General features: G+C 34.8%; 1 protein-coding gene across 1 annotated transcript; it reads right to left on the bottom strand.

Annotated features, from left to right (window-relative positions):
• Positions 1 to 8400: 8400 nt before the first annotated feature.
• LOC21395751 (protein LONGIFOLIA 1) lies at positions 8401 to 11866 on the bottom strand. The gene is made up of 4 exons (XM_010088812.2): positions 11547 to 11866; positions 9953 to 11443; positions 9664 to 9853; positions 8401 to 9034 (listed from the first exon to the last, which is right to left on the bottom strand). The coding sequence occupies exons 1-4, from the start codon at positions 11694 to 11696 to the stop codon at positions 8466 to 8468; spliced, it is 2400 nt and encodes a 799-aa protein (XP_010087114.1). The 5' UTR covers positions 11697 to 11866; the 3' UTR covers positions 8401 to 8465.
• Between the last annotated feature and the right edge of the window lie 4789 nt (positions 11867 to 16655).

The following is a 16655-nucleotide window of genomic DNA, read 5'->3' as shown; positions in this document are numbered from 1 at the left end:
TCAGGAAAGTCCTCTAAACTCTCTTGCTTTACTTTTTCATTGAGGACAATGTGAGTTTTAAGTTTGGGGGAGTTAACTATCTTATTTTATGTTATTTTATTCAGTTTATTCAAAAAAAAAAAAAACCTTGAGCTTTGGTTCGGCTTGTTTCACCCCGGCCGATGATGAGACAATGATTGAACTTAACTATGGCTTCTGGGAGATAATGAATAATTTGATTGTTTGTGTGCTTGACTTGTTTGTTGGTTTTACTCTACTTATGATTTTCTTACATTGTTGAGCACATAATTAAGAGCACTTGACCATGTTGTGAACTTAGAGAAAGTTTATGTGATTTTCATGTTTCTGGGGATCTCACCGGATTCTAGAACTTGTTTGATTATCACTCGAGGCGAAATCTCAGGCAATTTATCACTAAGGAAATGATTTAGGCCATTTTTGGATCGTTTTAACCGTTTGAGCTTACCCTGTTACAATAATATCCCTAGTCACCCCTTTGAGCCTGTTTAAACTTCTCTTTGTCATCCACATTATAAGCCTAGCCTTTAAATAAATCCTGTCATTCACCCTTTCCCTTGAGCTTGTTGATTATTCTAGGATGCACGTTGAGTTGTGTTTGGAATTGAGAGGTGTATGGATATTTTCTATATTCTGTTTGTTGTGTCCAATGAAATTCTGTATCTATCGTTTAATGCAAAAAAAAAAAGAAAAACGAAAAAAAAAGAAATAAAGAGTGGAGACAAAAATGTTGATGGCAAATGGCGGATATATCTGAGATATTGAGTTAGAAGTTCTACAAGAGGATCCTAGAGTAATTGATGAGTTTAGGGAGTTAAGAGTCTCATTCATATCATTTTACCCCACCTTAATCCCTAGCCATTCAATTCAAGCTTAATAAAGTCCTATTGATCCTTGGTGGTTTGTTGACCGACATTAGTGGAGAGTGATAAGAAAAGTAAGCCTATGGAGTTCGAAATAATAGAGATCTATCTTGATTCACTTATTTGCATAAACCCATCTGGGTTGCATTTGGATATATGTAATTGATTATTCACACACACACATCAGGAGTCTTAGGTGGGGTTGAGAACAACATTCAAGTTGAAATTCTAAACTTTCAAAAAGTTTAAAGTCTTTCTTGAGCTGTAAATTATGTGAGATCTCTGAGGCATTTTTTGTGAAACAACGCCGAATTAATACTCAAGTAAAGTTTCATTTATTTAAGTGTCGTTTAACTTGTTTTTTTTATATTTTTTTATTTATTTCTCTTAGTTTTCTTTCTTTGATCTTTGTTTTGCTCGAGGACTAGCAAAATATTAAGTTTGGGGGTATTTGATGAGTGAGTTTTACTCGCTCATTTGGTATCGTTTTAGACTTACGCCTTGGCGCTGAGTTATACGGAATCAACAATTTGGGCAGAACTGGTGGCGCTTTGGCGCCAGTTTGTAGCGCCGCGATGCCGAAATCCGGCAGAATTTGTGTACTGGGCAGAATGGGCAGCGCTTAGGTGCCCATTACAGCGCCGCAGCGCCCAGGCATTTGACACAGTAGCGCCGCAGCGCTGGAAACTCAGCGCTGCAGCGCTACGACGCGAGAAATTACGCGTTTTGAAGGCCAATCGCGAGAAAACTTACCCGTTTTGACCCTAATGCTCTGAAACATATAAATAGATGATTCTAGGGCAATTAGAGGAGACTTTTAGACTGTGGAATGACGGCTGGCTTTTGAGAGAGTATTCAAGAAAATAAAATGAGAATTGGGACGGAGAAGAAGAACGGCTCAAATCCGGAGACGGAGACGCTTCAATTCAACTCCAAATTAGTTCTTTTCTTTCCTTTCCAATGATTAAGACTTTGTTTAGGAATTTATTTTGTTTAGAGATGAACTAATTCCTTTTTCTAGGGCTACGATGTAGCCGGATTATGAATGTTCGAATTCTCAATCTTCTTTTTAAGTAATTGATGTTTAATCCATATATGTTGAGTATTTCAATTTATTCTTAATGCTTGTGATTGTTTGGCCAACTATTACATGATTTTGTATTTGATTTGAGATTGAGAGGTGATAATTGAATAAGCTCTTAATTGAAATACCATGAGTTGTTCATAGGATAGAGATATCTATGATGCTTGTGCAGTTCTTTTGAATTTCTTGCACTTAATGATTTTCAACAGGTTTAGAAGTCTGACAGAGATGTAGATTTTGCTTGTTGGATTAATATTATTGTTGCTTGAGAAAGAATAATAATTGCTTTAGAGAAATTACTGTCAGTATAGGATTGAATGTTAATTTGCTTGAATTATGAGAATTTGAACATGATTAATTTGGTGAAATCAGAAACCCTAGAATCTTAATCTATTGAATTTTCATCCGTTGCTTAGCATTGTTTAATTTATTTAATTGTTTTAGTTTTACTTTACTTAATTTTATAAACTCTCTTTTCAAGTATTCAAATAAAATTAGGGTTAATACAATTTTGGTAATTAGTAAACAACAATCCTCGTGGGACGATATTCTTATTCACTATTATATTACTTGATTGCGATAGCGTATACTTACGTTACGATTTTTCACAGCACATATGCATAAGGAGGTTGTTGGTGAGGCTAACACAAGGACAAGCCACATGACATGCTGAGACAAAGGAGGAAATATTTGTAGCAGAACATGCAAAACCCTGATTTAAAAACACGTGATAAATCAAATAATCAGTATCAAAGAATTTGATGGCCTTGCAAACCTTTACGAGAAACCACAGCAAATTTGGCATTGAATCTGTCACCTCCTGTAACATGGGCTGCTCTACCTGCACCTGTTAAAACAGTGACTTTCAACTCATGGGAGTATTTAAGTAAATTCGTCGCAAAATAGACACTAACACGAGATATGTGAAGATTCCGATTTGAAATTTAACATTACATTACCGATTTTCTTTACGTTGCAATCAAATTAAGAGTTCAGAGAGTAATTTATCCAAATTAAAAGAACATACTGCCTAAAGAGTTTGGGGAGGAAGTGCGCCAATTACCCTTGTTATGCAAGCTGATCAAAACGGATTAAAAAAAAATTCCGCTGCGTAACCATTCTGCCTTCTTCTACTAGGAAATTTATCAAACAGTTTCAGGCCTACTCTTTTTTCTTTTTTTTTTTTCATCATTGTTATTACTTTTACCCCTCTTACTTACTTCTTACATATTGTTATTGTTAAAATATAAAATTATTATTGGTTCACCTCTTAAAAGTTTAAATTTTTGAATTGAATTGGTAACCTAATATGGTATTAGAGTGGAAATTTCTGAGTTCAAACTCATGTAATTACACTCTTTATATTGTTGTTGTTAAAATGTAAAATTATTGTTGACCTACTTCTTAAAAGCTTAAGTTTTTTGGGTGAATTAGTAACCTAATATGGTATCAGAGTGGAAATTCCTGAGTTCAAACTCATATAATTACACTCTTTATTTTTATTTAAATGTAAAATTATTTTTGACACGTCTCTTAACAACTTAAGTTTTTAGAATGGATTAATAAACTAACAGTTGTCACTTTTACTCGCACAAGTAATAAAATGTAAACTAAAGAAAAAGAAGAAAGACTGTAAAGAGAGTTTCAAAGAACTCGAAACGGAAAGAAATGAATAATTCTCATTCTGATTAGAATCTGCAAAAAAAATCTTAAATAGGTGGATTAGAGTTCCAACTATTCTATTCTAACACCAGTAGGCATAACTTACGTGTACTGGCTTATGTAACTAACCATAATTTTGAAACTAGCTTATGTACCTAACTATAATTTTGAAACTAAACTGTTATAAATGAAAATCTAACAACTAATCAGTTAACAATCATTTGCAGAATCAAGTAAAACTAAGCTTCTTAAGCTTGATCCTTAAACATAATCCAACAAGAAAACAACAAAAGCTTGCATAGAAAATAATCTTCATATAATATACAAATATTATCAGTCCAAAAGTTCAATTTAAACACGACATCTTGTAATAATATAATGACTGATAAAGAAATATATAATGTATATCGAAAAGCTTGGTTTTGTAGATGAATATAATGCTTTTTTATTTTATTTAACGTTGTTAATTTCCATTAAAAAAAATGTAACGTTTAGCCGTCGTTACTCGTTAATCGCTACGTACCGTACAGTATAACTATGGAGGTTATCGATGAAGGTCGCCGGCAGTCAGAGGTTGACCAAGTCGAAAAGTCAAAGGTCACGTCGGCAGTCAAAGGTTGAGAGCACTTGTTTTCAGAGAATAAAAAAAGGTCCAAAAGTCAAACAAACAGATTTCAGGGAAGAGTTTTTTTTTTTTTTGAGGAATTGGATTTGGGCTTATAGATCCACAACTATTCTAGCCCAATGATGAGGCCTCGTTGAAGCCCAGAATGCATGCCCATGAAGGACACGAACACAAATCTAACCTATTCAATACTTTTGGCACTAAAAGGTGTCAATATGACATTTTAACATTTTGTTATATTGTGTTCTCTAATCATAATTTTATTTCAAAAACAACAGCCACCTTTTGTTATAAATATTAAGTTTTGAAATTTATAAAAGTACAGTTTTAATTTTAAAGTGAGTTGAAAATGACAATTAAATAATGATTAAGTCAAATTTTGACATATGATATTCTTAGTATAAAAAAAGAAAAAATTGCATTGAAAAGTGCTTTCTCTACTCACGTACTAAAATTTACCTTAATACACACCGCACCACAAATGCTCTCAGACTTGGGATCTGGATTCAAGAACCTTAATGCATATTACAAATGCTTCTTCTAAGTATTTAGCTCCTAAAAACAATAAAACATTAATTAATCAAACATACAGTTTAATATTCATTTTTTAGGACCTTCTTCAGTATGCCAACATATTGATAGCCTAAGTTTTTGTTGTCGAATTTACATAAAATCACGTAAAAGTTAAAAGTATGCATATCTAATAGTTAAAAAAATATAGGTTGTGTTTGGAATTGATCTCATTTTTGTTTTTCACGTTTTTTAAGAAAGAAAAAATAAAAACGCTTTCAAAATGACGTTTGGCGCAATAAAGACAAAAAACAGAAATGAAAACGATTTTTTGGTTTAGTGTAAAATGAGAGAGAATGAAAAATGACTTTTAGTCGTTTTTCATTTTTTGTTTTTGTTTTCTCCTCTCTCGAGCAGAGAGAGAAAGAGAGACATCAATGAGTTTTTTTACACTAAAAACAATCTCTTGATAAAACTACAAGACGCATTTTTAAAAATAATTATGCCTGAGATTGAAAACGTTTTCATTTTTATTTTTATATAAAAAATAAAATTATTTTAGAAAGAATTCTAAACGCGTTCATAGTTTACCGAGAGAATCTCTCTATTTTTTTTTTTAAGGCTTCGTTCATTTCACCGATTTAAGTTTTTCATTTCAATTTTATTACAGTAAAAAGTTCTCAAAAAAAATCACATTTAACTTTTTTATTACAATTAAAGACTTTAATATAAAGTTACATCTTAACTCAAATTAAAAATCTCAAATGACGAACTGAACGGCCTGTTTTTTTTTTTTTTTTTTTTAAGTGAAATTGCCCAGGGAGTATGCTCCTTTCCCAGGTTGCTTTGATTGGATAGTACTACCCACTGAGCCAATAATTAACTCACATTGCCAGTCAATATAAAAAAAATATTACATCTAAATGAGACCCCAACGAAGGGGACAATGCCTGCACTGATCATGACAACCAACCCATACAAACTTACAATGCTTTGGACAAAAATTAGGAACCTTTCGATGAACTTTTTTACCAACAGTGTCAATTTATGATCATTAAATTTAATTAAAATTATATTAAATTATAAAAATATATAAAACAAATAGTTTTTTTTTTTTATAAATTTGATAACTGTAAAGTAAAAAAATTATTCATAATTTATTTTTTCTAATTTTTCCAAACAAACTCCCCAGAAATTAACCGTTTCTATTTTACATTTTTTTTTCCCCCAAGTTCTCACTTCCTTCTTAGCTCCAAAAACAATGTCCCGCTGAAAGAAAAAGCCCATAAAAGTGTCATGTGCCTTTGCCAGAGCACCCATCCACGTCTATAACATAGGTAGATAAGTCTGTGCCCTTTTGAGGTGACATTGAAAGGGACCTCATTTCTAAACTTCTTTGAGAAATTCTTGGGTTTTGACCCTTTTTCGCATTTAAAGTTTTTTACTTGAGAAGGGACGAAGCGAGTAATAGAATGAAGGAGACAAAACCAACCTCGCTAGCTGTGTTTGAAGAGATAGATGGGCTATCTTAGTGGAAGAGAAGGGACCAATCTAACAGCTAAAGGGGCCACATTGCCCACAACAAAATGGCCAAGATAAAAATGAGTCACAGGCCCACAAATGTAGATAAATAAAAAAAATAAAAAATATTGAGACTGTGTTTGGAATTGATCATGTTTTTATTTTTCACATTTTTTAAAAAAAAAATGAAAACGTTTTCAAAACGGCATTTCACGCAAAAAAGATAAAAAAACAGAAATAAAAACAATTTTTTAGTTTAATCGTTTTTCATTTTCTCATCTCTCGAGTAGAGAGAGAAAAAGAGATATTAATGAATTTTTTTACATTGAAAACAATCTCTTGATAAAATTATCAAATGCATTTTTAAAAATAATTTCTGTCTGAGATTGAAAACGTTTTCATTTTTATTTTAATATAAAAAATAAAATTATTTTAAAACGAGTTTCAAACACGTCCTTAATAATTCAGTAGTACGAGTATGAGCTCTTACCCTTTTGGACACCTCCCAATCCCAGCATAATATGAACCTTTCCAATATCTTATATATTATATTATCCGCATTCCATTATTGAAAAAATTGTGTCATACCAATACAAGGAACGCAGCCAACGTGTGAGCCCCAATATTGTACATATCCAAATAATTGAGAATAATAGGGACCGGAATAAAACAATGTAAACAAGTCTAGGCAGCGTAAAATGTGGTAACGTCTTATTTGAGAGATTGATGTCCCGTTAATTTCACCGATTTGAGTTTAGAATTCAAGTTCTATTACAGTAAATAACTCTCAGAAATAGTTACATCTAACTTTTTTGTTACAGTAAAAAATTTTCACATAAAATTACACCTCATTTCAAATTAAAAATTTAAATCAACGAACTAAACGGGTCTAAAACACAAACGGGAAAGAGGTTGCTAAATACAATATAAGAGTTATTAGTTGTACAAAATATTATAGATACACACGCTTCAAAGGTTAAACAATGCTTAAAAAACGTTGGACAATAACCACGAGAGAATGAAATATGATGCACTCGTGACCTTAGAAAAGTTCAATTAAAAAAGTCTGCAGTGCTGAGTTAGAGGACAAATCACATGAACCTACTTGGCTTTTAACACTTTCCAGCTAAAAGATAACGCTTAATACTGTTTCGTTGCAGTTAATTTGACCTTTTCTTTTTACAGTGAATTCTTATTCTCTTTAGAGAGTTTGTCTAGTAAATTTGGAAAAAATAAAAATTCTCTATTTTTCAAAAACCAGATATGTATAAAAATTGTATATTTTACATATTTTTTTAATTTAATGTTAAAAGACCGACTTCATGATTCGGTCTCATTTATTTTATTAATTTAAATTTAAATTTAAATTTTATTATGATCAAAAATTTTTATAAAAAATTATATTTAAATTTTGTTATTATAATTAAAAATTTTTATATAAATAAACATCTTAATTCGAACAGAAAATACAAATAAAAAAACGAGGTCGAAGAAGATCCCTCTTTTCATATGTACTTAATAGCAACGCCACGCACTGACGCACATACTTTTTTTTGCTTAATACTCACTTGATGGCACAAACACGTGCACTTCCTTACTTTTTCTTTTTGAAAACGGTGGGACAAACAAACATGCAAATAAAAATAAAGAGTGCGTTTAAAATTTATTTTAAAATATTTTTAATTTTTAGATAAAAATTATTTTTAAAAATATATTTAATAATTTTATTAAGAGATTATTTATAAGATAAAAAATCTATTAAATTTATTAATATATCTCTTTCATCAAGAGAGAAAAAAATAAAAATAAAAAATAAAAAATAATTAAAATTATTTTTTTATTTATCTCTCATTTTACATTAAATTAAAAAATTATTTTTATTTTTATTTTTTATCTTTAATTATGTCTTCTTTCTTGATTTTATTTTTTTCTCAAAAAACATAAAAAACAAAAATAAAAACAACTCCGAAGACATTCAAATCTTTCTGTTTTCTACTTTATAGATTTGAAATGCATAATTAAGACTAACGGAGATAAAATGACCAAATATCTAATATAGAATAAAGTAAAGTAAAACTAAGAATGATATTCCACAAGAAAAAGAAAAAAAAAAAAACCTGAAAAAAAAGCGCGCGAAAAATATTATTCATTCAACGTTTCTTTTCTCTTTTTTCCCTCGCTTTCAGAACACCAACTTCCTACAAGATGACAGGGGCTTATAACTTTTCACAGAAAAAGTAGCTAAATCTCGGATTGTTTCGCCGATCAGATCCTTGAATATGAGCCGTTCGATGTCCAAGACGGCTTCGGAGACTTCGACTGGACAATCTCCCCATCCATGGACGGCATCTCCTTCTAGGTCCTTCCTCAGCACTCCACAGATCACCTGGAACAAGTCCTCCGATTCATCTCTCTCTCGGATCCTCCTAAACTCCGACCAAATCTGCTGCAGCGATGTTGACTTCGCCGGAGAGACTACCTTCCACGGCGGCAATTTCCGGTTCCGGTCGAGGATTTCGGTGATGGTGTCGAAAATGAGACGTCTTTGGAGTCTGGACACTTTGGAGGTGTCGTTTCCTTTGAGATGTTGTTGCTTCTCTAGCAATAGGAAAATGTCTGAATCCTCCGGTAAGTAATTGGAAGCTCGGACGATCTCCGAAATGTAGACCAAATCACAGACCTCTGATTGGTCAATGGACGAGGAGAGTGCGGATCCCCATATTGTCTCATCTTCCAACTCGTTTGGTTGATCTGAAAATTCAACCAAAGAAACAAATTATTTTCCCGAGAAAATATCCTCACTCTTTTCTCAAAAATAAAATAAAATAAAAACACTCCATTCATTTTTTTTTTTTTTACAGAGAGTTGAAGGGAATCGCATTAACTTAGGTAAAAGGAAATATTAAAAGAGGAAAAAGAAAGGTCATTTTCCTATTAATTCGGTGGATGACCCAACTACAGTGAGAATTTATAGTTCCAACTTTACTATATAAAAAGAAGGCGTCATTATCAAACGCCTCCACTTTATGAAGAATAAGCTAAAACGACGTAATTACCATGTAAGAATTGACATTATTACGCTAAAAAATAATGCCTGAGATGGTGAAATCCATGGTACAGTTTGTTGACGCCGATGTGGCGTGTGTTGATTGGAAAAGATGAACGAACTAAACTAGACGTCATTCATTATAGTGTTAGGACAGTACAAGTCTACTGGTAAACCTAAAGGAGCTAAATTGCAGTGTAGACATTAAATCTACACTGCAACATACGTCACCATAGTCAAAATGCAAAATCTAGACATTAAAATCAACCCGAAAAAGACAAATTCAAAAGATGAAAATCTTTATAAAAAAAAAGAAAAAAAAGAATCTCGTTACCTTTGAAGTCAATAGCCCGCTTCATGACAGGGGAAGTAGACGACTCGTCCTTGTAAAACGACGAGTCAAGAACCGAAACCGGACTCGATTGTAACTCGTTGGTTGTAGTGATCTCAGCTATGCTGTGAAGCAGCTTATCACACCTCTCCAACAGACTCCTTCCTTCCTTGTACTCCTCCACTTTGGCTCTCTGTAATAAATCCACAAAATGTTTTTAATATTTTATTTATTTATTAATGCAAATACTTGGATAAAATTAAAGATTTTCGCGGTCAAACTCTTAACTCACCTCTGTATCGGTGGACGTACTGATGGTACCCTCCGACATCGTAGAAGATTCGTCCTCCACCGGAGGTAAAACTTTCGTCTCCTTCCGGTACATCTCCGCCGTCGGTTTCCTGTTCCTTGGTGATCGGTTTGGGGTTTGTTGTTGCTCTGATGCGATCCTTCTCGAATTAAGCTTAGGGGAGTGGACTGGAGAGACTCTTCTATGCTCTACGATGTCGTTACCTTTTCTTTGTACCTCGATGCTCAACGGCCTTCTCCTATTCGGACTCACGCAGCTCTCGCTCCTCACCGGCGAGCTAGAGTATCTGCTAGGGCTTTGATTCCGCGTGCTCCGGTCGATGTCCCGCCGGTCACGCCTAGGACTCACCGCCAGCAATGCGTCGCCGGCGGGATTCAGGTTACGTCGGTCACCGGTAGGTCTCGATCGAGAACTTGATGGAGGCGGTGAATCGTTGCCGACAAACCTCGGCGAACGACTAGTCGGTGCCGGATATCTGACCGGCTTCATGACGACAATGGGAGATTCGTCGTTCGAGAAACTCCTGTCGTAGACGAAGTTCCTGTAATCGATTTGGTTTGAAGCTGGCGCCCTGGAATGCAGTAGACCTTTCAGTTGCAGAGCTTCGAGGATTTGTTTCAGAGTCTCCAAATCCTTGGCAGGCTCATCGATTCCTCGCATTTTTAGCCTCTTCTCGATCTCACTGTACACAGATGAAGTTTGTTTAGGCTCAGGAAAGAAGTCAGCCGAATCAAAGTAGCTCTTCCTCTGTCCAATCCCTTTATGGTGTTGAGCTTTTGTCGGATCTGCTTTCACATACGCTTTCGGATCTGCCTGTCTGAGTTTGCAAATACTCCGATCTTCTCTAACAGCATTGTCTCTGACTACATTGCCGGAAAAGTTAGCGTGAGTGGTTTGTTGTTTCGCCGAAAAAGCGTTGCCGTCAACGAAGCGGTACTGATACAGATCCTTGGAAACTCTAGACTCCGAAGCAGATCTCCTCAGCTCGGCTTTCTTCACCGGTTCGGGATCTGAATGCTGCAACGGTTCCAGTCCCATCAGCCGAGCAATCACGCTCGGCGATCGACGTTGATTGTCGCAGTCGTCTTCACCACTGGTCGAGTTCTCGCATCGATTGGCGGACAATATCGCTGCGTTGGTTCTGATCTCTCTCGGGTAGAGGCTTCCCTTAGCGTCCACAGTGGCCCTGCTATCCAGAGAGAGCCTAGGAGCTTCTCTGGCGAACTTCCACGACGTTCTGGTACCTTCTTTAAAATCAAATACCGGAAGAGGCAGAGGAGACTTCGGCGGAAGACTCTCCGACGCCGGCGAGTTGTGATTCTCCGGCACAGGAGATCGAAGCTCCATTGCCACAGGAGGTTTCTTCAATCGGTCCGGTGAGGGAGTTGATTTGGCATTGTGATGCTTTTCCAATTCCCTGGACACCGTTGGAGATCCAACGGACTTCTCTGACTCGGGCGGAGAATCTACCGACTGCGAGATTCCAGTAAATCAAATCAATCTCAGTTCCATTTACTTTCCAAGAACACAAACAGAAAACGATATTATATTAAAGAGAGGATTAATTGAGACTCACGACGGAAGGAGGAAGGCGTTTGGCTGAATAGAGTCTTTTTCCGGCGAGAATCTGGTGGCGGTCGAAGATCTGAAGGAACCCGGCCATGCAACCCATCTGCTTCTCTATATGCTTCTCCAGATTCTGGTCTTGCACCATCCCCGTCGTCATCTTCGCCAACCCAAAAAAACACAAGAAAAATCTCACCCTCTTCTCACCGCCTCTCAAATCTCAACGTCCTGATTTCACCATTTCCGTTCTCTCTCTCTCTCTCTCTCTCTCTCTCACTCAGTCACTCTCGTGTCCCCCCCTCAGTTCATCTGACTAATTGTACCGTTATTACCAGCGTCTCCCGCTTTTCTGGTCTTTTAAAGGGTGGGCGGACTTAATGGTAACGTCAGGCGCTGCTTGAAATCACCTAACTACCCTTTCCTTTTCCAAAAATGTCAAACGAGTACTTTTTTTTTTTTTTGGTCTTAAAATTAAAAATTCAGCAAATTGGGTCCTCTCTCGAACGATGGCGGGCTTCGAGCCTTCGAAATTTGGGGACTCTCTAAAATTAATCAAATTTTTAAGGACTTGGTTTTTTCCCTAGCAGAAAATAACGAAAAATTGAAACGAACTCGTTTTTTATATTTTTTTCCCCCCTTCCTATTATTATATTTTGCGGGAGCCCCCGTGGGTGATGATGTATACGCGTCAGAAGTAACCCACTTCCTCGAGTTTCGTGCCCGTTCAACGACGACTTAGCTTTGACCCCGTACTACGTCGTTCCCAAAACTCCTCCGTTCCGCTGATTTGCCGTTCCTGCTTTACCTAAATAATATTATCATGTTGCGAAAGATCTCAACCGTTCATTACGGTAACAAATAACAACGATGATAATAAGACGGGGATGGATATGAAGCCAGTAACGCGAATCACGAGGGAGGGCGTTGAGGACTTGATTGATTAAAAAAAAAAAGGGAAAAATAAATGGAGGGTCTTGAATCTTTAATGACTGGCGAAGAAGAATAAGGGGAAGAGAGAGAGCTCAGAATTCAGAAAGTATTAAGGACTACACGTGAGCATTTGGACAGTAACCTAACGTTTTTTAAATTCCCGATCCTCAAAGATTGTGAGTTTTCTTATCTCAGTGGGTTGTCACCGGCTCGCCAATAACGGACCGTCCGGGCAGGCTCTCCAACTCACTCACTACTCACTCCCACTACCGGACGAACTGCCTCGGAATTCGGTGGACCTCTTTCGGCTGTTGACCACGTGGAAGGATCATCTTCTTCCACGTGTCATGTTAGAGCACATGATGATGGTGATTTTTATTTATGGCAAGTTTGGGTCATTTTATAACGTGCCACGTGTATGAGAGCTGAGGAAAAATTTCAAGGGGTTACGGTTCTTCGCACAATGCCATGGCTCACCGCCTGAGAGACCGTGACCGTGAGGTCTCGTTACCAACATTTTTTTTTTTTTTTTTAAATTCTTGTGGTGAGCGAAAGCCAAATGTAGGAGTTTAGTACAGTGGGGTTTGGATTTTGGAATTCTACGTGCCTTTTCTACATTAGTTAGTTGTCTAGATGTATATCGCTTTAGCTTAGTAACGTCCAAAAGCTAGAAGTTATCAATTGTCGGAAAATATCCAAAACATCTAAAAAAACCAACTTCGTTTGGACTTCTATGTTACAAATAATTTTGTGAATATTTTGGACTTTTATACTAGAGCCCGTGTTCCTCTAAGATTTCGTTCATTTCACCGATTTGAGTTTTCAATTTTAGATTTTTATAATAAAAAATTTTCAGAAAATGTCACATTTAACTTTTTCTGTTACAGTGAAAAATTTTCAAAAAATGTCACATCTCAACTCAAATTGAAAACTCAAATCCGCGAAGTGAACGAGACTTAAATTTTACAAATGGTTATGAAAATGGCTCAATCTGATGACTACGTATAAGGAAAAGTCTTATTTTTGAGTCAACAGCTTAGTATTCACGGTGGTTGATAATTGATGGCGTAACGCATTAATTTACGACAAGGCTATGGCCTTAGTCCCCACTAATTACTCTCAACTGGAAAAAAAATATCGTCTCGGGGTTTTTCGCTTTCCCTTAATTAATATCTGTTATTGTTAGAACACAATATCATCAGTGAGGTGTCGTGCATATTCGCCTAGCCAGAGTGAGTTATTTTTGTCAAGTGTATTAGCTACAATTCTCTCTTGTGTACAGTTATTTTTTATGATTGGTTCACTTACAGGTCTCGTTCAGTTTGTGGATTTAAATTTTTAATTCGAGTTAAAATATGATTTTATGTGATAACTTTTTACTGTAACGTAAAAGTTAGATATAACTTTTTATGAGAGCTTTTAACTGTAACAAAACTGAAATTAAAAACTCGAATTAGTAAAATGAACAATGCCGTATTTAGCTAATTCGTTGTACATAACTATATTAATAAAAACCCTAATCTCTGGCTCTTTGGCTGAGCATAGCTTTTACCAAATTCCTCTTTATAGTCTTCTTCACTAAATTTCTACAAACACCATAGCCGCAAGTTTACTTTCTGTTATGAATCTCCTCAAATTTGTCCCTCTTTAATTGGCATTTGGCCTGCAAGTAACGGTCAACTTACTTCGAGAGAAATTGAATTGAATTAAAATATTTCTCAGCGCCTCTTTGCTTGTGGTTTTAGCAAATATTGTACGTGACGACTCTCAGATATACACACACGCATAACTATACACTACCTATAAATATTCAAGGTTGGTGAATTTTGCGGATCTTGGTTTCTATACAGCGCACAAATCCAATTGTATCCATGAGATTAGAAAGAAAATGTGCTTAAATGCAAGCTTAATGACATTGCTTAAGAATGTGCATTATAAATTTTCCCGAAAAGCTAGAGTACTCCCCAATGTGAGGACCAGGGAACAAGGATTACAAAATATAGTTATGCGAAGCCAACTTGGATTTGTTAAATACGATTACACCAATCTATGTGTTGGTGCAGACTCATTATAAAACTCAGCTAAACCTTTTGATAACAATATATTTACATATATATATATATAATATATCGGAGGTACGTGACGTAAAATAAGCTTAGGTTTGAGAAGTATTTTATCAATTTTTTTTTTTCCCTTTTTGTTAGAATTTAATTAATTTATAAAATGGACAGAGCAGAAAATGGTTATGAAAATCATGTTTATCTAATATTGCGGTTCATTATTTTTATTGAAGATAAAAGGAACAAACACGAGAGTCACAAAATGCATAACTTAGTTTAATATCTTAAAAAGTCTATATATCATTTTGCAATAATCAACTAACACGTGACATATCGTTTCAAGAATTTAAAGAAATCCATTTCGGTCTTTTTGTTTCCCACATTCTCATAATAATCAGATATAACAGTACAGTGTCATTTTCACAATTCCACTCTGGCATCACTAATCCTCCTTAACGGTCTTGTGTCTTCTAGTTATAAATACATATTCCATTTTTTTATTATTAATTTTTTTTTTTAATGTTTTTGGTTTACTGGGAGTAACTGCTACACTGCACATACATGGATCCGATCTGGGCATATCCCATAACATGGAAACGCAAAATATTCCTTTCTCGGAAAATCAGTTTCCTACTAGCCAAACACAATCTTTAAAGGGAAATATTTACCTCACAGTCACCTATATGAATGGGGTCTAGTTCTGCCGGGTGGGGTTCCAATCATCAAAAGCAGGGGGTCAGGCTGCCAACCCATGTGGTTTGTCTTTAAGCAAAGACCCCCCATGAGCTTTCTGGTTACTCCATGTGAGCCTATAAGTCTCTATGGTCATGCCTATATAACTTTCCCCACCTATATTTCTTATCTTAATAAACCCAACATCTCTTTCATTTGTCTTGTTTATAGTCTAATAATCATCGTGTGTTGTTGGATTAATAATATTGTTAACATGCATAAATATCAAGTTGAAAATAAAGTATTAAATGATATTCTATTTATAGAATTTAGTAATCAAATCAGAGAATAATCAAAATCGTATTAGATGAAGAAAAATATTCAAATGAAAATAAAACCTTGATAAAATAACACTGTTTATGACGACGAAACGACAAGTCTTTTTTATAAACGGCGATGTTCAACAAAGAATTCTAGTAAAAATTTTAACGACGACGACGACATTCTATTTTAACGATTTCACAAAACGCGCAATACTCTGGTAAAAATTATATAGATAAAGTTTTATTTTTTTTTAACATTCTATCAGATTCTAGTGGATTTGTATCTGCTTTTGACAAAAATAAATTATCTAATGTTGTGTAAGAATTTGTAGACATAGTCATGAGTGATGAGTCCATATACATGATATGACTTGAGGAGTGCCTAGTGATGCATGCTTAATAAAAAAAAAAAAAAAAAGCGTGCGTAACGCAACCTTTTCTCACCTTTTCTTTGTTCTCACTTCTCTCATATCTCCTCTTTTCGTTTTAATCAATTAATCCACATGCATTTCAGATCTGCAAACCACACCTTCAAATTCTTTTCATAAATATACACAGTTTCCTCACCCTCTTCATGTCTGACCGCCAACCCTAAATGAAAAACATGTTGGATGAGGCTTAGGCCAAAAGGCCTAAAATTGGAAAAGCTCTAGGTCTGTAATTTAAGTTCACAAAATTATGTGAATTAGATTTAGTCAAGCGATTAAATAATGGCCGAATAAAATGAATAATCACAAATTAATCAATTCTTTTTTCGTGGTCACGGTTCGTTATTGGAGCTTATATAAAGGGGCTTGGAAGAATGGCTTAAGATTCTTATTCTCACTCTTCAGAGAGAATTCTCATAGTGAGAGAGAAATTTAGTTTCTCTAGTATTTTTTTTATAAGGTGTTTCTCCTATTTATATGAGAGAGTGATTCTTATTATTCTCTCTGTATAATTTAAAGAGAAAGTTGTAAATTTTATTTTTCATAATAAATTTTTTTACACTTATCTCGTAATTTGTACTCTATATTTTTTAAAAATTCTTCACGTAAAATATTTTGTATTAATATTATCTTTATTTTTATTTATTTTTTATTTTACCATCAAATTTACCAACAAAACAACAACATGTTAAAAGATTGAAGTAAA

Source organism: Morus notabilis, unplaced genomic scaffold (assembly GCF_000414095.1).
Source record: "Morus notabilis unplaced genomic scaffold, ASM41409v2 Scaffold345, whole genome shotgun sequence".
Taxonomy (NCBI): Eukaryota; Viridiplantae; Streptophyta; class Magnoliopsida; order Rosales; family Moraceae; genus Morus; species Morus notabilis.
Note: the sequence above shows the minus strand (reverse complement) of the source record. Positions and strands in the feature narration are given on the sequence as shown.

Bases quoted from the DNA above. Each gene is read 5' to 3' on its own strand.
- LOC21395751 (XM_010088812.2), bottom strand. From the start codon at position 11,696: ATGACGACGGGGATGGTGCAAGACCAGAATCTGGAGAAGCATATAGAG. The intron at 9,854-9,952 runs GTGAGTTAAGAG...GATTTATTACAG, and splicing joins GTACGTCCACCGATACAGAG to AGAGCCAAAGTGGAGGAGTA. The intron at 9,035-9,663 runs GTAACGAGATTC...TTGAATTTTCAG, and splicing joins GCGGGCTATTGACTTCAAAG to ATCAACCAAACGAGTTGGAA.